The following is a 23,408-nucleotide window of genomic DNA, read 5'->3' as shown; positions in this document are numbered from 1 at the left end:
AAACTCAAAAAAAAGCTAAACAATAACATAAAGTGTTAATCTTCAAACAAAACATTAAATGCTTAAAGTGTAAAAATGTTTAAAAAATGTGATGCAAATACAAACAGTTTTAACAAAAGATAATATACAAATACACATGCTATAAAGGTGAAATAAACACTACTATAAAGGTGGAAAAAAAAACATGAAGTAAAAAAATATACTTAAAAAAAAACATGAAGTAAAAAAATATACTTAAAAAACGATAAAAAATAAACATTAATCTAATTCATTTTCGCTAGATGCCTCCTCTTCATACTGTTGTAGTTTGTTCAATATTTTTGGTAGCAAGAACTCTAATGCCTCAGTGGAAATAGAAATTCTTTTATTCTTGAGCCTCTTTCTGGCACTGCTCAACATTTTCTTGAAAATTTCTCTTGAAAAAGTCAAATGTTTCTTGAAAATTTTAACAAGAAATTCTGACTATAATCACGAAGTGCTTGTTTTGAGCCTCTGCCGCCTCTTCCAATAATTGACCAATAGGCAATATAGCTTGGTCAATTATTGCGGCACCATGTCTCAATATCTTGCGCATGGTAGGATTGATTGGGTAACTTCCATAAATTTCAACATAAATTTCCCCTCTCAGTTCTGCAAACTTTTCAAATTTTTCGATACCTATTTTATACCCACTTGACAAGGTTTCCAAAATGATACTACAACTTTTAATAAGTTCAATGTTAACTCCTGTAATGCAGGATGAGGTTTGAGGATCTGAGAAAAATCTCCTTGATATGTTGCCATCATAAGTATTCCTGAAACCTGCAGTTGTAATATACACCAGCAGCCCAATTTTCTCTTTGAATTTATTTTGTATGTTTGTGTTTTGTTTCGGCCACAATTATTTTATTATCTTGTGTTCTCGCTTGCAACTTTTTTATGGGAATGCGGTGTGAAAAGTGTAGTAAAGATTTAAAAAATCTAATCCTTGCATGTAATATCAATAAACCAAAATTAAAGGCATCTGGATTATCTATGTTTTTTATGGTTAAATTATTTAAGTCTTTTGACGTTAGTCCAAATAAATAGCACCTCAGAGTAAATGTCGTGTTGGTTGCAGCATTACACACTTTTGCATCAACTATTGTAAATGCCAAGGTATGCTTTATATGTATAATACCAACAAAAAACTTCGGTATTTCGGTTTTTCTTAAGTTTTTTATCTGATCTTCTACATAGCAGATTTCTTCATTTGTTAAGGCTTTAGTATCATGGATAAAACGAATTCATATTCGGCGACAATATCTTGTAGATAAGAGCACTGGGTTTCGCCGAATAATCTTCTGGCTACTATTATGATACATAAGCCGTAAAAGCACAAATAAACTTTTAAAATTGTTAGATTCACTATCTTTACTATTTTGGAATTTTTGTTTAAATGTTTGCTGCTGTAAGCCAAAACAACCCCATTTTGATAACATCTCTTAATTGCTTCTTTCTTCTTCGTTCAAGGTTTCCAAAACTTTATAGTTTAGTTTCACAACACATTTTTTAAATTCCTATTGAATCTTGTGGCGGATAACATTGTTTTTTTGATTCTTTCAAAAGTAAATAAAATGGATAAATATTTTGTTGGCTGCAGTAATTATTTCATATTGTCTTCTTGTCATATCAGCTACCACAAAAATTGATAATGCTTCCAATAATGTGTGTTTTTTTTATAACATTCATCTGAATGGAATTAAAGTTTTCTCTGTATTTTTTTGCCTTTTCTGGTGAACAACTAAAATCTTTCATTATTCTAGACGCGCCACAATGTCCTACATCACGCTGACTCATTTTAGCAGCATATGTTAGTTGTTTCAAAGATATTTGGTCTCTCAAAGCTTTTGTTCTAGGTCTCTTGCTTGGCAAACTCAACACCTCACAATCTTTTGATGGTCAACTAGGCTTTTTTATTATACAGGTGTGTAAACTTATAATAGCATTAAAAAATAGTTCATTGTGCTTCAAAAACCGTTCTTCTATGTTAGCAGCTATCCTTTTAAAAATAAATTAAATTTGAAAGTATTTAAGGCGTTTTTTAGTAAACTTTGTTCATTTTCAGTACATTTTGTAATAATTATAAGATGATCTTCTAAAAACACAATGTTGTCATCAATTTTCTTTCTTTGGGCAATGTTTCATAACATTGTAGAGTCCTTTTCTAGTCATCTCTCTCATCATTGATTGGGATTCTGAAAAAAAAAATGAAATAAGTTTTTATTCAAAAAGCAATGTTTTTGTCGTATTGTTTAATCAAAATTAAATTTTAAATAATAGAAGATTTATGTGGAGCTTTTGTTTCAAAAATGTTAACTAGAATATCTAATGTTTAAGTTACATAAAAAATCTTAGCTTAACTTGGCTTAATTCATATACGAAAACACTTTTGAATATAGTTTTTACAAAAAAAAATCTAACATTTTTAGTCTCGAATATATATTAACAAAAATCTCACTTTATTAAGTAAAATGAAGAAACTATACATTTATTTTGTATGTACATACCTTCTTCTTCAACTTTAATCGCAATTTATTAAGGGTTTTACATAACAAATATAATAATAATACATAAAAAATAATAATACATAAAAATATAATAATAAATAAAACAAAAAAGTTTTTAAATAATACTTTTAAAAGTTGTGTTTGACTAGAAGCGTAAAAACAAAATACAAAAAGCTCCCGCGAAGTCCGAGTTTTAACTACTGTTATACCTGAAAAGGGAAGTAGGCAGCACAAAAATTGTTGTTTAGTAGCCTTTGTAAAGATTTCATGATATATTGTTAATAGTATACTTTTACAAAATTCTTGTAATCGCCTTTAGATCGACTTTTACATTTAAATACTCCACGTATTGCAGTGCAAATTTAAAAGAAAAATTTTTTTGCAACTAACTTTTTAAAATTTACGCGTTAACCATTGTGGACTATCTGAGGCACAACCAATCAAATACATAAACTTTAATTAAATAAATAAAAAAATAAAAATATAGAAAAGCAAAGTGTAATGTAATGTAAAAATAAGCTATCACTAAAGTGCTAGATCTCATAGATTACATATATGTTGTTTGTGGAGTTTTAAGTAATTTACGACCCTTAATTGTAGAGGAATTTATCTGATGTAAATTAAATATACTACCTGCCATAAAATGACTTTTTTCAATATATATTTATAATAGCATATCTTACTTTTTGATAAAGTTTAGTTTATATTGATCAATTATAAACATTAGGTTTTGTTTAGGACAAATTCTTGTAAGGCCTAGCCTTTAGTTGACTTGAATTTTATGGAATTTTAATAATCGGAAGAAAAACATTTTACGGAACGATTTTTGTATATGCGCTGTTTTTATACTCGTAGTTAAGTTGAGTCAGTAAAATTCAAACGGAAAATTTCAACAAAATTCCTTACTTTGACAATCTATAACAAACAAACAGACAAACAGACAGAGACGAAGAGTTAATAAAAGCATTGGAAAAAAATGTATTCTTTACAATGTTTAAAATTTAAATTATCTATATTTAAATTCTTCCTCGCCTGCACTATGTTCTAAATCTGATATTGTTACTGTGGATAGATATACGTTTAACCTTCAGGAATGACCCTCGCTATGCTGGGTATTACGGACTCCGCTGCAATTAAATTTATAATTATTGAACGTAATAAAATCTTTAAAATTTTGCTTTTTTTTATATCAATTTTTAAACACAAAAATATTTGAATGAGAGAATTTTAAAAAACTTTTTTTAAATTCTTTTGTGCAAATACATTTCTATTTTAAAAATATCCTAAAAACAACTTGCCTATTTAAAGAAAATGTTTAATCTTGATATCGCTTTAAATAAAATTTATATATAAAAAGATAGTATTGCGTTTTTCATATTCTATTTGACATTTCTTGTTAAAATAATATTTAGTTAGAAGTTTATATTATGTGTTAACAACATATAAGATATAAATAGAAACATTTGTATAGCTAACTTTTGCGAGCCTTTAGGCGTAATACAAACGAGTCAGTAAAATTTAAACTAAGATTTCCAACAAAATTCCTAACTTTGACAATCTATAACTTAGGTTTTGAATGAGATAAAATAATTTTGGAATTCATTATTTTTTATGAAAACTTTATTTACTTATGTTTAGAAAAAAAAAAATTAAATAAAAGAATGTACAGACAGTATTTAGGGTTTTTGTAAAGTGTATATTTGAGGTAGTTTGCAATTTTGCTCTGTCGGTTTGGATCAAAGTGACGTAAATGAAATTACAAAAAATCCTTAATTTGGATAGGATTATAGATCAAAGAAGCAAGAACATTTATAAACTGTTTAAAGCTGATAATTTTATAAAAAACACGTTGTTTTTACTCAAAATTACTATGTTATCTACTTATTTATTAAAAGTATTTAAAAAAAGAGATGCTAGGAGATCTCAATGAGTTTTCTATTGTTTAAATGTCTTTGCAATAGTTAAAATATTTTCAGCACCAAGCAAGGTCTAAATTAAAAACAGAATCTAAGAACATGAGATTTCACAGGTCTGGAAATTATTGCTAATGCTAACATTTTAAATATACCGTAATTTTAACTTCAATTACGCGATAAATTAGTCGATTGGTAAACTTTTTTATAAAGCTTTTATAAGATACTTAAACTATATAGAGAAATTTCAATGGTATCTATAATACATCCTCAAACTTGCGGATTTGCAAAAATAGCTGCATATAATGAAAGAAACATTACTTGTAAGTTAAATATGAATTTTTCTAAAGTTAAAAAGCAATTATAAATTTTTGAAAATGTAATTTTAGTTATTTTTCTTAATATTTTGAACATATAAAAATAATATTTCTCTTCGAACTAGAAATAAGCATCAACTAACAGCAAGTATGGAACCATTTTAGCGAGCAGAACAGCGATCTTATAGTGTAGAGAAAAAGAAGATAAAGTAAACGTTTTGTGTGTGCGTGTGTGTGTGTGTGTGTGTGTGTGTGTGTGTGTGTGTGTGTGTGTGTGTGTGTGTGTTGTGTGTATGATATATACAAATATTTTATTCTTATACTCAAAGTGCTTCATGTATTGATTCAAATTTTATAAATACTAGTCTTTACTTCAATTTAAAGTTTTTTATAATTAAAGTACACGCAATTATTTTTGAAGGTTAACAAAAGCATTTTTTTAATGATACGGCGTAATAAGACCTAACAAGATGTCGGAGCACCACATGCATATAAAGACCAACTGAATTTATGTCTTGAGGAGGTAAATGTTTATAAAAGTGGAGAAAAGATTAACTACACTAGTCTTGCAAGAAAATACAATATAATTAATAGTGCAAGTAAAATGCTACGCAATAGAGGGCAAATATTCAAAGAATTTCTAATGGAAAGTGGTGTCAATATAACAACTTTATCTGAGATGAGAAGAGGTATTGGAGAAAGAAATGTTGTTGTTTGAAGAAAAAAAATAAAGTAAAATTATACTAAAAGTATTTTTTTTGTTTAAGTTTTAGATTAATTCATAGGTTTAATTTATTTGTTATTATGTATTTTTATATTTTACAATGTGTTTTTTATTTCTAAACATTAAAGACCTTTAATTTATTTTAGCTCATTTTTCAAAAAAATAATATTCACTAAATTAGTTAGTATTATTTTTTGGAAAAAAAATACATTAATTATATATTTTTTACCTATTTATCAAGGCTTTGATTGCAATAGAAAATAATAGATGTTTGTTATTCATTACAACTTAAAAAAAACATATTTATCTATGTATAAACCTACTTTATACATAACACATATATTTATTAAAACATATGTATCTATGTTTAAAGTCGGTTTATACATAAATACTTATGTTAAATTTATATATTTTTTAGGCTAACGAATCATAAGGTTTCTTTTTCCAAAGAAAAAACAAATTTTCAGGCTGCAAAAAAACTGAAATCGCTTATATACATAACAAAAAATTATTGGATATTTATGAGAATCAAAACCGATGAAGAATATGAAAAAATACCATGTACATCAATTATTAGCTATCTAAAATGAACTAATGAGATGCAGGATGTCGACCAAGATGAAGAAAAAAGTAACTTGAAAATAAAATTAAAAAACTTTGAACAAAAGACACATCATATGTTATAGCATGATACTTCGACTATATGCAACCACAGTCACATTTTACTGTCATTTTTATTTGATCCAGCAATACATTATGCATCTAAAGAATAGCAACGAAAATATTATAAAACCATAAACGTTCAAGCGGTTATTAAAGCTCCTATATGGTATATCTTTGGGAGATGTTCACCTTAGGATGAAATGCTTTTGTACTCAAAAAAAAAGAATAAATGATATTATTGACATTGAAGACCCTATTAAGATCAATGGTATTGAGATTTACAATGAAATGAGATTCTTTAAAAGTGATGGTCCTGCAGCCCAATTTGAAGAAAGCCTGGAAAAGGGAGGAAATTATATGTGCTGGGTTTGTGACATTAATGCAGTACAACATTCAAATTATTTATATTCATTACATTGAGCTTGCACCGATTTACAAAATTGAAAACGGAAAGTCCTATTTATATAGCAATTCAGGAGGAAAGTTTATGATAACGTAAACAAGCTTTATATGCATCTAAAAAAAAAAGAAATAATAATCGAACTGAATCAACGCATTGTAAAGTTCACTAAAAATAAATCAAAACAAATGTTGGATTTAAATTTAGCAACAACCATGTTTGGTATTTAAAGAGTTCCAAGTGTCATATTTTATCAATCTGATATCAGTTTACCAGAAATTGGATTATAAAAATATGAGTCATTAATGGAAACTCTTCATGACGTTTTTAATCACATAAAAAATCTTCTTGGAAAACTGCCCCTTCATTTTGATAAAAACATAAAAAGAGAAATTAAAAGAATTATTAAACTTTCTTTTGAAAGGAAAGATGTAGAAAAAGCTGTTTACTACAGATCACGCATAATATAAACATTTATATATTGTCAGCTGAAATTTCCCTAAAATCTTTTCACTAATATTTTTATTACAATGTGCCAAATTCAAGAATTAATATTCAAACCAGAACCTGAGCGCACCAACGAACTCATATAAAAAGTGTATGTATTTGCATTTAAGCATATTGTGTTGTTTATATCTAATCTTGGAGAAAATTTGAATGTTTTAACACTCTGAAAGTTTTATGGCAAATATTTCCACTGTCTAGTGACTCATACTGCTAATCAATTAAGAATTATTTCTGGTAGAGCTGCAAACACTGAAAAAGAAGAGAGACAATTTAACTTTATCAAAACCGCAACAAGCACCACATTAAATTGTCACCCTAGCCATATTATTTCAAATGCATTAATAAGGATGCAAGCATCCAATGAGTTGAATAGTAATTTTAGTGAAATTCTTTTAATAGAATCATCAATTTCAACGTTATATAAAGTCGTTCAACCAAAGTCTAATACAACTATACTATTTAAAATAATAAGAAATTATCTAAATGAATATCAAGCAATACTACAAAAAAAATCCAATTTTCTTATTGAACCAAATGTTTATTAGTGTGAGACAAAAGTAGGTGTGGAATTTTATTATTTTAAAAACGTGAAAACAAGAAAAAAGACTCCATATCATTTTTTAACAAAAACAATAATAGAAGAACTTAATTACGTTAAAAGTTTCTGGAATAAAATATGCTTGTCAAATGCAAATATATTAATACCTGCATATTAGATAAAAGTTGAAGATAAAATTACCAACAAGACAAAATTAATATTTTTGAAAACATTGAAAAACCGTTTCTTATAAAATATTAAAATACAAAAAAGATTAAACTTTCAAAATAGTTTTCTTTTTTTTAAACAATAATAAAACAAATTACTTTTGTAAACTTTTGTAATTACAAACGTAAGTTTATAAATAATTTTTTCACAATATTAATAATCTAATAAATAAGTAAGCGGTGTGTTAAGTTGATGCTATTTCAAAAAATTTAATATTACTTATATTTGTTTCCTTTATTTGTTAGAAACTTTTATTTGTTTTAACTGTTTTATTGACAAGTAAGTTCTATTTTTTAAACTATTTTTAATGGTTATAATCTTGTTGTGATAAGCTTACTGCTATATTATATTAAGCCTATAAAATATAAGTTATGAATGGATTATAAAACTTAAAGTTTTCTTTGACGTTGATTTCAGGTGGTGTAAAAAAACCAAATTTTTAGGCGTTAAAGGTTTTTTTGTATTAAAGCAAAAAATCTAATTATCTATTAAAATGTTCATGTTACTATCGTTATTATATTATACAATTTAATATTCGTAATAAAATTAAATTCTGTAATATAAGTTTTTAAAAACTGACTTTTTAAAAACTCAGCTCAGCTTAATTTAAGCAAGAAAAGTTTCGTAAGCTATGAGCTGCCTTTACTTTATGGACTGTTATGAATGAAGTTTAAAAGAGTTGGTTTATAGACTATTTACTTAAAAAATGGCTTTTTCACTTTTTCAGAAATGTTATCAAAAAGTATCCTAGATAAAGATTTTTATTTTTTCTAATTCTGAATTAAAAAAAACATTAGAATATAATCCTTATGCAGGTTTCGTTTTTGCTTTTTAACACTTATGATTGCACCATTTAATCAGCCAACTACATCAAAGAAAATATATTTCAAAAAAGTTTACCTTCAGGTAGATAGTGATGTGAAGTAATCCTTAAGTTATCTCAAAAACCATTGGAGGTCAAAAAAGAGGTCACCCTAATAACATACTGAAAAATATATTTTACGTACGATTTCCATAAAAACTTTTGCAATTGCTTAGGATTAGAAACTTTAAATGACATAAGCTTTGAGGACATTGATGGAGATGACGTACAATTAGATGTTCCAGATGACATAAATTTTATGGACAACGATGAAGATGATGTACATGTTATTTAGACCGAATTAACATAAGTCAACCAATTCGACTCGGTATTGTACAAAGAACACTAGTTAAAACTATTTGTTTGCAAATCGAAGGCAATAATATATTGTTATTTAGGAATTACACAAACTCCTAGAGTTTGTTCAAGCTTAGGTCAAATTAGTATACAAATTTTTAATTATTTGTATTTTATATAGACAAATTTACGTGATATTTATGATTGATGAAAATGAAAAATTTATAGCCAGAATAATTCTATATTAAACAATTGTCAAATAATTCTACATTAAAGAAATGTCAAAATTTACCTGCCCTTAATAACGTATTTTTAAATCAATTGATTCTGAACCTCTCTCCTTCTTTTCTACTTAAAATTATTTTCCTAATTTTTATGATAATACTTTTTACTAAATAAATATTTAATTAAAAATATTTAGTTTTTATTGCAGAGCTTTATAAAATTACTATTTTCATTTTATTAGGCTGTAAAAAATATTATATAGTGATAATCCTATGTTTAAAATTGTTAGAACTTATATGAATTCGATATTAGAAAAGATTGTTTTATAAAGTTACAAAAACTTGGTTCATTAAAAAAAAAAATCAATCGGTTGTTTTCTTTTGGCGTAAGTCTTTGCGTAAGTTTAGCGCAACTCATGCGCAACTCTAACTTTACGGAAATGCTGCAAAAGATAGGTGAATACCAAATAGTAAGGAAAACAACGCGGAACGTACGATTTCTGTATCTTTAATTAAGCTATGCAAGAGTTACAAACGTTTAGTGAATCCGCACCCAAAATGTGGTTGTTGACTTTAAAGTAAAACAGTAGGCTTTTATAATATTATATAATAAGCCCAAGAACTTAGGTCCTACTTAAAATTATATTGTCAATAATAAAGAGAAGTAAATTTAAAATTCTTAGAAAAACAGATTTTTATTATTTTATATCAAGTAAATTTTAATAAGATTACATTTGTTAAGTGAATTTATTTAAAAAAAATTAAGTAGATATTTTAACGTTTATACATTTGAGTGCTTTCATTTTTTAGACATAGAATCGAAAAGTAAAAAAGTCAGTGTTTTGCTATTAGATATTTTTTAATAGGTATTTGTTTAGTTGCATTGTAACTGGAATTTTAAAAACTTCAATTACTTTTTTTTATTTTATTTTTTCTACTAGGATAGTTAGAACAAAACTAATAAAAAAATCTTATGATTAGTAAATTTAAATAAATGAAGCATTTATATCTGTGCCTCAGAAATCAAAGATCGGTTGTCACATTTAGTAATTGTTTCGAAGAGAGGAAATATTAAAATAATAAGTCTTTATTTGGTTATTCATGATGGTTAAATTCATGTAATTTTTTTCTTGTTTTATTTAATTTGTCCTAAGGCACATGAAATATAATTTTGACACAAAAAAAAATTAAAAAAAAAAGTGAAAAGTCCTTCCTGGACAACAGACCTTTTTCCTTTGAACATTGTGGTGACACCAGACCTTTTAAATTGACCTAACTTTGTTTTACAACAGTCTTTATACCTCTGTAAATACTGAAAAAACTAAAAAGGTCTCATACATTTTCACAAAAAAATGGACAACCGATCTTTTTTCTTCTGAGGTATAGATATTATGGTTTAAAGTTTATTTTAGTTTATAGTTATCTTTAGTTTTATTTTAGTTAGTTTTCAGTCTTTTTTCTTACTCTATACAACTTTATGGAGGAAATGAGGGAAATAGGTAAAATATAATTATATATTATTCATTTGTATCGATTATTCTATTTTATCGATTATTCAAAGGTATATTTTTTTGTCTTTAGTGTCTGATAGAAACATAACTGGTAAGGTTGTATTTTATATTTTATATATTTTGTATCGAGAAATATATGCAATAGGTAAAAGAGTTATTTATTAAGTATGACATTTTTTAACGATTCACGTTTTACTCATATTTTTATTAAAATAAAATTTTTCACATGTTCAACCCTTTTTAATTTACTCTAATTTTTTTTAAAAATATTTTTAGCTTCATCTTCCGTTACTTGTAAAAATGGTGAGGTTGTGCTTAATATTTTGATTAAATAAAATTGCAAATATTTATAATTTTTATTATATTCTTCTATTTGTAATTTTAGTCGTTTACATTTGAGAGCGTTTGTAATTTTAGATTCGTTAACATTTGAGCACTACAGAAATTATCGCTTCCAACAACCTTCCAACAAAGGGCCTCTCTATGAGAGGTCCTTTAACAAGTAGCGTAGTAATGGCGGTATGGATGAGCCCTCCTACGAGTGGAGGGCTTATCCCATACCGGGGTGTTGGGAGACATCGAAGAAAAACAGCAACCAAAAGGTTGTAGATGTCTTCTATCAGTAAAGATATTTGTAACTTTTTGTTGCTGCTTTTTCTTTGGTAATTTTTTTTATTTTTGTATTTTTTTTATTTAATTTGTAATTTTTAATAATATATTATGTTGTATATTTGATTTGTTTTGGTCCTTTAGAATTAAAATTTTATTTGTTTTTTCACCAATCAAACTAAATATATTAAATTGATTCATTATCCACTTATCATAATATAATGATGCTACATTCTTTGGTTAAAAATAATTAATTGGTAGTTTAATTTATTCAAGTCACTGCTTTTAAAATTCACTAAAGCCAAGACAATATATTTAGCTTTATAAATGCAATTTATTTATATCTCAATTTGATTTTTTATCTTAAATGTTTATAGTTTGGCTCCTTGAAGCATTTGTTATTGTGCATTTTAATTAAAATATTTTAAATCTATTGTGATGTCTTTTAAATTAAACTAAAGTTTACAAAAACCCAACATGAAATAGCGTCATTAAACAACACCGACAAGCTGCATCATGACAGCAATTGAAGTATGACAACAAGTTACCGAAAGCATGTAAATTATTTTCCAGTTTTTTTTTTTTTTTTTTTTTATGTTTACTTATCTGTTATACTTTTTATTTTAGGTTTGTCAAATGACGCATTGATGCAATATAAAGATCAAAGTTTACATATTTTTTTAAATTTGTTATACACATGTTTGATTGTAAATTAAATTTTGTTTGTTTGAAACGTATTTGTACTCAATTTAAAATAAGTTTTTTTAGTTGTGTGCTTTTAACGTTTTTAAGATAACAATTTTCTTTTTTAAAGGAAAATGAATCAAGCGGATACCAAAAAATTAACAACTTCTCTATAAATTAAGTTAACTTCATAATAATCTTAATAATTATAATTTAAGTTAACTTCATTTTAATCTTAATAATTAATTAAAGTTCATGATATAAATAAAATAACAAGAATTTAGTTTCAATATAAAACATGATGAAGTGTTATTATTTTGTGTCTGTCACTAAAAACATACTGTGATAAACTTAGTAATGTCAAGGAAAATGGTTCTGCTTAAAACTCATATGGCCTATGTCAGTTGTAAATTACTTAAATAATGTTAAGTTGGAAATTACTCAAATAATGTTGAGTTACTCAAATAATGTTAAGTTGAAAATTACTCAAATAATGTTAAATTTATGTTAAGTTATGGTAAATTATTTTACCTCCTTATACTTTTTAAGTTAGTTTTACAAATGGATTAATTTTTTCAATTTGTAGGCGTTTTTCTAAAAGGGTATTAGTTAAGGTTTCACAACTTTAAAAGGTGGAAAACAACCGCTAAAAATTAACTATGTAACAGACGGACCATAACCCGTATTGCGGGTTGCTTTCTGCTAGTTTATAATTAAGATTACATTGCTGAATATATTGTTTATTAAAAAATACTCGCTGTGATTCAACTTGTGTTATTAAAACAAAAAAGTTTAACGTAAGTTTTATGCAAACATTTGATGCAGCCGTTTATTTAAAAATTTACTTTGAGTTTTCAAATGTTCCTTTTGAATGTTTTTGAATTTTCTGAGTTTTATCTAAAGCTTGACTCAAGTGAATCTTGCTTTCCTTTAATTGCTTTGACTTTTTGGCCTCATCGTCTTGCTTTAGTTTCTCTAGCACCTCAGATGTATTTGGACACTGGCCTTCAACTCTCGGAATGTTGACTCATGGGGTTTTTTTTGTGATTCAACATGGTGGCGTTGTAAAACATTTTTCAAACTGCTTTCAAGTCTTTCCGTATGATGAGCGCGGAAGATAAAAATTAATAGCTAATAATTAATTCAGTTGCGCTAATCCTAATGCATAAGTGCATGTTTACACTTCCCCACGAAAAATTTTTGGATCGGTTTTTTGCTTATAACTTTTTACCGGAATTAGCAAAATCAAATTTTGAGAAGAGAATCTTGATCGTCATAAAATTTTTTACAAAACAGCCGTTTAAGTTTAGTAAAATCTAATTTTAGTTTTGGGTTTTTTGAAGTTGGGTTTTTCGAAAAAACATTTTTTTAAAAATCTTTTTTAAATAACAATTTCAAAAATAAAAAAAATTAAATAAATTAATGCCTTATATTACATTATATTTACATAAATTGTTTCAAAAGACATCAAAAGACTAAAATTTCAAATATTTTATCAATGAAATTCTGAAAGACATATCCCTAAATTTTAATAAAATGAATTTTTAATAAAATAATATAAAACTTATAAGATAATATAAAACTTACCTGGAAACTGATGTTGTTGATTTTGATTAGGACAGTTTATTTCAAAAAAATTAGTTAGAAATGATTTATAAGCAATTTCTACAGTACTTTCAAAGTATAACTTTATCGGAATATTAATGTTATATCCACAATATAAACAACTAGAATTATCAATAAAAGCAGTAATACTTTGATAAACTCCAATATCTGGTAACCTCTTTATCTAAAATATTTAATACTTTTTGTATATAGGTTAATTCCATGTCAAATCAGCAGGATAATGTCTCCATGTTTTGGATTTTGCTGATTTTTTAAAATATATTATAGGGTTTATGAAAATTGAGAAAATTTGAAATCCTCCAATTTCTTACAGTTTTTGAGATATTCAGGACTCAATTTTCTTATTTATACTGATTCGGGATTTTTCGCAAAACACTTTTTTGTTGTTAAATAACAATATTTTGTTAACCAAACGAAGATTGTCTACATACTTTGTACGTAGACAAGGTTCCACATGGCTGATACAAATTTCAAACTGAAAATATTTTTGACCACCTTTGTTACATGTAAATTAGATAATTAAGGCATTTATTTTAGGATATTTTGACGGTCACAATGTTGATGCCACCTTGACAATTTTTTATTTTTTTTTACAACTTATGACAAAATCAGCTAAATTTAAATTTTATGTTCTAAAAAGTTATTGTTATAGTCTTTTCAAGGGCAATAATAAATTTATACTTTATTTATATTTTTTTGTGCTTGGGTAGGCTCAAAGTATAGGAAGGAGGAGGAGATCAGGTATTCTTCTTTCTCCTCTCCCCTCCCTACACACAAAAAATAATATGTAGTTTTCCAAATTAATTATTTTTCCAAATATTGAAAAAAAATTGTTAAGCTTTTTCGAGGCTATATGGAGCAATAATTAGAAATAATAAATTTATTTATAGAAGCTAATGTTTTTAGAAAAAGGCCAGCATTTTTTTAAGTGTAAAAACCTTAATTAGACAGTAATCCAAACGCATTCATTAATTTTTTTTTTTGTAAAAGGCTGTATTTATAAAACACTTTTTTTTTTCTTTAATAAATAAAATCTTTTATTTCCCCATTACGGCATTATTGCTTCTGATTTATTGTTGTAAATAATAGTTTCCTGTTACTTTGTAGGGTATTTATATTTATTTTACTAATTAATAAATGTTAAATGATCTGCAAATGAAGTAAAATTTAAATGCGTTTTAATCTTGTATAAGAGAAAGTCATGTAATATGACACATCCAATTATCTGGATATTAAAATAAAATACGTAAATAACCATAGACTTAATAATGTTAATGGTATTTTTCTAAAAATTAATTTTGTGAAATGTTTTAATGTTAGATTTTTTGAATAAATTTAAGTCGGAAAACTATGGTAAAATGATCTATTGGATTAAAATGTACTGTTGACTGTCAAAAGCAAGGTTTAACAAGAAGACAAAGTCCTCTAGACCTATAAATAGTTTTAATTGATGAAAAACACGAATTATTATGAAAAGCTGATTTATTTAATTCTGGAAAATTGTTTAAAACAGTTTGCTATTATCATCTTATCATATTATCATTATTATTTGCTATTATCATACACTTTAGAGTTTGAAACATTTGAAAGAAAATTTCAGAAAAGCAGAAATATATGGAAATCGAAAAAAAAAACGTAAATAGCAATTTTGATAGTACTTCAATGATTAAAATGATTCAAATCGTAATTAAATAAACTAAAGAAATAATAAAACAATTAATGCTTTTTTAAGAAGAAAATAAAAATCTTTTTATAAGTTTAAAATTTAATTATTTAATAAACTAATAAATATGCTAATATGTTTTTCACAATGATGCTGAGTTGATATTATAAAATACAAATCTTTTTATATATTTTAAATTAAATAAATTTATAAACTTATAATTATACTCTTATGTTTTTTACAGTGATGCTTAGTTGATATGATTCTTTGGAAATAATTCCTCCTATATTTTTATCGGAAATGTGAAGATATCTCTATCAATGGCAATAACTCTTCAACCGCATGATATTCCCGCTAAATCTGGGTAGTAATTATGCAGTAGCTGCTATAAATGGGAACAGAGTATAATTAAAAATTAGAATCGAATGATCAAAGTTATAGCAGAGTTGAGCCTGTATATGAAGAATGCGCATCTATTTAAGAAAGTCTTAAATCTCTAGGTGTGTCACCTATTAAGCTAAATCAGTGCCAAACACCAACCATTACCAGCTGGTAAAAAAAAATTTGATCAAATAAATGAAGCAACAACAAATAAAATAGATAAAACTTATAATATTTATCTTATGATAAGATTGATACCATCTTGTACATCTCAAACTTCTTCAACGATAACCATCTTGTACACCTCAAACTTCTTCAGTTGTTAACCATAAAATTGACATAAAATCTAATCTCACTTTTAAATGAAATAAAAGATAAAATAAAAATATGACATCATACTCCGCAAAAATACAGATATTAACATTACTCCCAAAATCATGGTTACTCCCAAAATCTGAAGAACTTTTTAATGTATCTATTTACCTTTATCAAGAGTGTAGAAAATCAAAAATAAAAAGGAAATTTGATCTCCCATGAAACCATTGATCTTATTACGGCTTTTTACAAACTAGTACACGCGCATGGTGCCTAGAAAAAAAGATTTTGTCAATATAGGGTACAGGCAAAACATGCAAAAAAGACTAATATTGACTAATTTGAAAGAACTTTATGTAGCGTTTAAATCTAAAAATTCTAATTTAAATATTGCATTTTCAAAGTTTTTCAATCTTCGCCCAAGATGGTCCCAGCGGGCACAAGCACGTACAGTGTACGTACATTGTACGTCCAAACGTCGTTCGTCCGTTCTCAGAATAAAAATGAACCTTTAAGAAATTTTTGAAAATAATAATTCCAAAATAGCAACTAAACTTATAATATATATTTGGTGACTGTTTATAAAAAGAGCTTGCTCATTTAGCAACTAGAAATTGTTGGACTCGTTTATCAGTTAATGAACTTTTATATATCCTTCGTGAAAATAGTTTTCTCTTCCTAAAAATGCAAGAACTCTTTTAAAAACACCAAGAAAAATACCAGTAGAAAGAAAATATAGTGGGGATTATGCATATTATGGAATATTTAAAGGAATTAAAAGTGTTATAAGTGAAAAAAATGTTCTTGGTAATATAATTAAGTTGTCAGTAAATATAGATGGAATTCCTCTTTTTAAATCATCTAGTATGTAGATGTGGCCAATTCTTACATGCTTTGATAATTCTGATATATTTATCATTGTTATCTTTTATGGTGATCATTAACCAGACAATATTAATGAATATTTGTTAGATTTTGTTAATGAATGAAATGAGTAAAGGCACGCTAGAATTATGTTCAATGGAGACTAGATAACCATAGAAACTAAATCTTTTGTTTACAATGCACCATCCAGAGCCTTTTTAAAGTGTATAGTCCCTCATTCTGGTTATTATTCCTGCGAAAGGTGCATTATTCATCGAACACATAAAGGAAGAGTGGTACTCAATGAAGATGAACATTATTAATTGAGAGATAAAATTACTTTTGAACAGTTTAGATATCACAATAATCATCATCCATCAATGACTCCTTTAACTGGAATTGAAATTGATTGCATTTATTCTTTCACACTAGATTACATACATCTTCTATATTTAGGTGTAATGCGTCGCATCTTAAATTATCTGAAAAAAGGACCAGGTGGGAAAATACCTGCTGCTCAAATTTCAGAGGTATCATAAGTATTGGTAAGTTATAATGGATGTATACCAAGTTTGCTCGGCAACCTAGAAGTTTAAATGCTTTGGTTAGATGAAAAGCGACAAAATTTCAACAATTTTAATTATATACTGGTCCAGTTGCAATAAGAGGTATAGTATCAAAGAAGTTGGATTAACATTTTTTGTTTCTAAGTATTGCAATGACCATATTATTAGAAGATGATGACCATCTACGTGTTCCATATTTAGATTATACAAGTGATTTACTAAAGTAGTTTGTGAATGAAGCCAAACTTATATATGGCAGTACATTAACAAATCTATAATGTGCATAATCTTTTGCACCTATTTGACGATTCTCGGAATCATTCACGTTCTCTTAACAGAATATTATGTTTTCTTTTTGAGAACTCTCTTTAAAAAATCAAAAGAAAGATACGGAATTCTTCCAATCTAATGTCTCAAGTTTCAAAACGACAATCTGAGTATTAACATTGTCTTGGAAAATTACCTAAAAAAACTTAAGAAACTAAAATTTCAGCAAACAGAAAAGATAGCTGTTATTTCCTCCACAACTCTTCTATTGCTTTTATAAAGGCTAAAAAACAATAAAGGTACTTTTCAATGTAATATTATTGTTACTAAATATTTAGATAATGTCTTTGATACTCCAGCTCAATCAATGCAGTTGATTATATCATTGATTTGCACCAAATATTTTAATAAAGTTGACCAAAGATCATTAAGTTGTGCTGATTTTTAAAGAAAATGTGTTTGTTTGAATTAAAAAAGAGGTTTATCAGTATTTCCATTACTGCACAATAATGAAAAGATTTAGTTTTAGTTTTTTTCTAAACTTGAAATGTAGATCTATAAAGTAGATTATTTATATAAATAATTGGGAGACTTCCTTTTATGTCTAGAACTCTTTCATATTTGTTTTCATCATTATATAAAACTTTTTATGTCTAGAACTCTTTTATATTTGTTTTTATTATGATATGATTATAATATTATAGCTTCTATTAAATTAAAATAAATATGTCTTGGTGAAGAGCAGTATGGCTAGAAGGGTCAGTTGAAGAAGAGCTGACTATCCCTTCAGTATGGGTTGAAGGAGCTCCAAATGAAAGGCAGTTTGTGCAATGACTACTTTATATGGTAAGATAAATATGTTTGGAACACAAATTATTTAAAAAAATTACATTTTGTTATGACAAGTACTCGTTTATGTTTGCATGTATCTATTTATATGTATATATATATATATATATATATATATATATATATATATATATATATATATATATATATATATATATATATATATATATATATATATATATATATATATATATATATATATATATATGCTCTGTTCTTTAAGAACATTGAGCACTCTATTTGTAAAATACACTAACATAATTTACATATATATATATATATATATATATATATATATATATATATATATATATATATATATATATATATATATATATATATATATATATATGTATATATATAATAAAAATAACTAGTGTATAATAATATTTATTATAATAATATATCATATTGATTTAAGAAAAGACAATTAACAATGGTTGGTGGCAGTTTATGTCATGCAAATGTCAAAGCTATTATATTAATGTAAGTTTGTTAAATACTCTTCTTTAAAACCTTAGTTTTAAATAGCGTCTTTAAAATTTTAGCTATGTAAAACTATTTTTCTGCCTTTAAAAAATTTACTGATAGCAATATTTTATCTTTTTTTTTTTAATTAAAATAAAAAAATAGGTTTGAGTTCAATTTATCCAAATGCAGTGAGAAAATTTATGTTAAAAAAAGTTTTTATAATAGTCTTATTACCAACAAGTTGATGGCTTGTTACAACATGGAGGGTATACACAAGAAAGCCTTCAAGAAAACAAACATCATAAAAGTAATTACAGTACGTTTTTTTCATATTTTTAAATGTTTTCATTAGTAAAAAGAGTCTATTTAATTTTGAGAGAGTATTAACTATTTAATAATGTTTAAATATATTTCAAAGATATGCATGTTTCTTTGGATATATTTGATATCTTATATTATTAGGCAAGTTAGTTTGTTCTCGTCTTTAAAGAAATTAAGATGTCGTTTAAAATATTTTACTTGTTTATGATTAGTTACTATGTAATAGTTTTATATTTTAGATTCTATGGCAAAGTATTTTATATATGAAGTGCACCATTCTATTGGCAATAATCTGAAACGTGTTCCTGACAGTAAATATGATGGTGGATGTGCTGGTCGTAAAGCTGTTGAAGAGGAAAATTTTTTAAATAAATCTTTATGATCCAAATAATTTTTTTTATTTATTTTTATTTGTGTCAGTCATTGAATATAAGTTAAGGAAAAAAATCGTATATACGAAGAAAAAATCTGTTTTTTCTTCGTATTTACGAAAACGTACAATGAACGATCTTATTGGACATAAGTCCAAAAGATAGTTCATTGCACGTTCTCATTTGGACGTCTTTCAGTATTTCCAATATGAACCAAAATTGTACTTAAAATGTACGTCCAATTTGAATATACTTTGTACATTCAGGTTTGGACGTCATTCAGTATTTTCTATATGAACCAAAATTGATCTAAAATGTACGTTCCGTCCGGACCTACAATGTATGTACAATGAACATACCCGTGCTCGCTTGGGTGTGTAACCGCAAACTCGTCTGGTACTCTTATATGATTATAAATAAAAAAAATTTGTTATATTCACATGAACTATGTTGCTTGTATTTATAATCACATGAACTATGTAGCTTGTAAGTATGACAATGTTTTGTGGTTTGGAGTTATAAACAAAAAAGATGAAATAGAAGGAGGTTAAAACTCAATTTATGCTGCCAAAATGTATAAATAAGGAATTTTCATCAAAAAAGATAAAAAAGAAGGTAATTATAAAATTCAAGTTTTGCAGCCACATATTTCTAGATCAAGTTTTTATTGACTAGCACCGAAAGATGTGTTGGGTCCCATCAGATCTCGTTTTATGTCCCATTGATTCGCCATCTACAATAGATGGAAAAATTTATTGAGCTAAGAAATACAATTAAAAAATTAATGAAAAAATTTCTTAAGCATTTTTATTTTTATATTTGTATGATATTATTACAAATATAGTTAAGATTTTATGTATGTGTAACTGTATATGTAACTGGCACAATTTAGCTACTCAAAAAATTCTCCTAATCACTTGTCTTTATGTTTTTAATAAAAAAAACAAAAAGGAATAGAGATTGATAAAATGCCTAAATGCCCTCCCCCCCCAACCTCTTTTTTCTTGACTTGCCTTCCCAAGGTACAACAATATATATAGATAAAGTATAAATATATTATTGCCCTTAAAAATACTTAAACAGTACCTTTTAACAACATGAAATTAAGATACAGCTAACTTTGTCATAATTAATTTAGCAACGAATTTTATGCTGACTCTGCACATATACAGTATCGGACAAAACGAGTGCAACCAAATAAAGCTAATTTATTCTTTTTATATAAAAGTACACGAAAACTAATAAATTAATCAAAAGTATTAAAAAAAATTGATTTCCTTCCGGACAAAACGTATTTATGGCATTAACGTAAATCGAGGCGTTTTCCGGCCGGTCGACGTTCACGGCAAATGCCATCGCTTCCAATGATGTTGAACTTCGATTCATCACTAAACAGGACAGTTCGCCATTTTTGCACATTCCAGTCAATATGAGATGTAGCAAACAGGAGTTTTTTCTTCTGGTTTTTTAGTGAAATTAGCGGTTTCTTTGCAGGGCGTCGAGAAAAGAATCCGGCTTCAACAGCACGTCGTCTGATTGTTCGATCCGATACAGGCAGCTCTAATTGCTTTTGTATCTTGACTGATGGTATCCAGGGATCTTTCTTCACGAATCTGACGATCATAGAATCCTCCCTAGAAATGGTGGAACGCGGTCTTCCACCTTTGTTATCTGCTGGCAACATCCCCGTTGAACGATATTTGGAACATATTCTTAATACGGTCCATTTTTTCACGCGATATTTATCACAAATACTTTTTTGACATTCCACTTACGTAATGGCCAATAATTTTCTTTATTAGTTCCAATCCAAGACTGTCGGGAGCCATTTTTGCACTTGAAGTCATAAAAATAAAACAAATAAATAATCACGCTTCTCAAGGCTTACCGTGTTACATTTACCTTGTGATGATACAATATTGCTCTGTGGAACACAACGTCTTGGTTAGATGTAGACTGTATTGATGTAATGAAACACTAGTTGTACTTCACTTCTTGTATTGATGTTCTTCGATAGAACACTTTGATAAAACTCACTTCGATAAATTGTCTTGATAATACTGACTGATTGACTTTCATATACTGACTGAATTACTTGTCGATTTACATTTCTCTTATTTAGTCAATCAAACCTGTGTGAACTTGTTCCGGAAGATTCTAGATGCTTCTTTTCGATGCTTCTGGAAGCTTCTGGATGCGTCTGGATGCTTCTGAATGTTTCTGGATACTTCTGGATGCTACTAGATGCTACTGGATGCTTCTAGATGCTTCTTCTGGAAACTTCTGGAAGCTTCTGCATGCTTCTGGAAACTTCTGGATACATCCATTAATTATTAAAAAACTTCCGTGACGTTGACACGCACCAGACTTAAGAAAATGAAACAAACCAAAAAAGTTGCACTTGTTTTGTCCGCTGCAAAATGGCACTTGTCAACGAAATTCTGTCTGTGTGCTGTCACCTGTCAGCTGATTGCTCATGTCATGGCATGCTATGACTCCAGACTCCTAAACTGTTTGCTGTGGTAGTATAGTTCGTTTTGTTTTTAAGACATGTAAAATTAGGAACATATTTTAGCATTGTTCGATGTAAGTTGCAAATGTTTTGTCCAATACTGTATATAACTTTTACTTAAAAGGCTGCATTTAGAAAAGTCAAAAAATGTACTAATATATTTTTTATTAATAGTGATGTTTGATATTTATATTGTAAGTTATAACAATACCCGAAAAAAAATTATAAAGTTGACATCACCATTTTGACTGTCATAATGCCCCAAAAGAAATGTCTTTATTATCGAAATTGCATGTAATGCAATTTTCTTTTTTTGCGTTTGCGGCACAGTTTTTTTGCGTTTGCGGCACAAGACGAGTAAGACGTATTCTTTTTTTGAGCATAACTTTATTTACAATAAAAATGGAAATAAATATTAAAAATATAGAAAAAATTATCACAAGCAAACTAGAAGAACAAAAAAGAAGTATACTAGCAGAAACGGAGAGATTACTCAAAGATCATGAAAAAAACTTCACTACAATAATAAGTTCGAATTTCAAAATAATAACAGCAAGGTTAGACAAAATGGACGCTGAAATAAACAATAACAAGTTAAATATCAGAAGAGTTGAAAGTGAAGTTGAAGAAATAAAAGTCAGCTTAAATTTCCAAGAAGAAAAAGCTAAGGATGAACTTATTCATATAAAAACAAAATATGATAATGAAATTTTGATGTTAAAAAAAAAATCTATTGACTTAGAGAATCGCTCGAGACGTAATAACTTACGTATCGATGGCATAAAAGAAAACCCTGAAGAAAACTGGAGTGATTGTGAGAAGGCTGTAAAAGACATCTTTAAAACAAAGCTAAATATATTAAGTGAAGTAGTTGTGGAACGAGCGCACCGAGTCGGTGCAGTTAAAGATAATAAAACACCAAGATCAATCGTTTTAAAGCTTTTGAATTATCATGATAAAAATAAAATATTAAGCTCAGTAAATAAACTTAAAGGAACCGGTATTTATATTAATGAAGATTATGCAAAAGAAACGATGTTAGAAAGAAAGAAGCTTTGGGAAGAAGTTAAACGATTACGAAACGAAGGTAAATTTGCAGTTATTAAATTTGATAAAATTTATTGTAGAGATTTTAGAAAGTAAACGCGCGAAGTTTTATTAAGCGAAGCGCTATTTTAACGATTTTAATTAATGACT

General features: G+C 26.9%; 1 protein-coding gene across 4 annotated transcripts in view; it reads right to left on the bottom strand.

Annotated features, from left to right (window-relative positions):
* LOC136091274 (uncharacterized) overlaps positions 1-23,408 on the bottom strand; it is a 182,726-nt gene that overhangs the window by 68,301 nt on the left and 91,017 nt on the right. For all 4 annotated transcript variants that reach the window (XM_065818612.1, XM_065818610.1, XM_065818613.1 and 1 more), the window contains exon 8: positions 13,593-13,794. In XM_065818612.1, coding sequence (XP_065674684.1) covers positions 13,593-13,794 — 202 coding nt within the window. The remainder of the gene's footprint in view (positions 1-13,592; positions 13,795-23,408) is intronic.

This window comes from Hydra vulgaris, chromosome 15 (assembly GCF_038396675.1).
Source record: "Hydra vulgaris chromosome 15, alternate assembly HydraT2T_AEP".
NCBI lineage: Eukaryota > Metazoa > Cnidaria > Hydrozoa > Anthoathecata > Hydridae > Hydra > Hydra vulgaris.
This window is presented reverse-complemented; position numbering and strand designations above follow the sequence as displayed.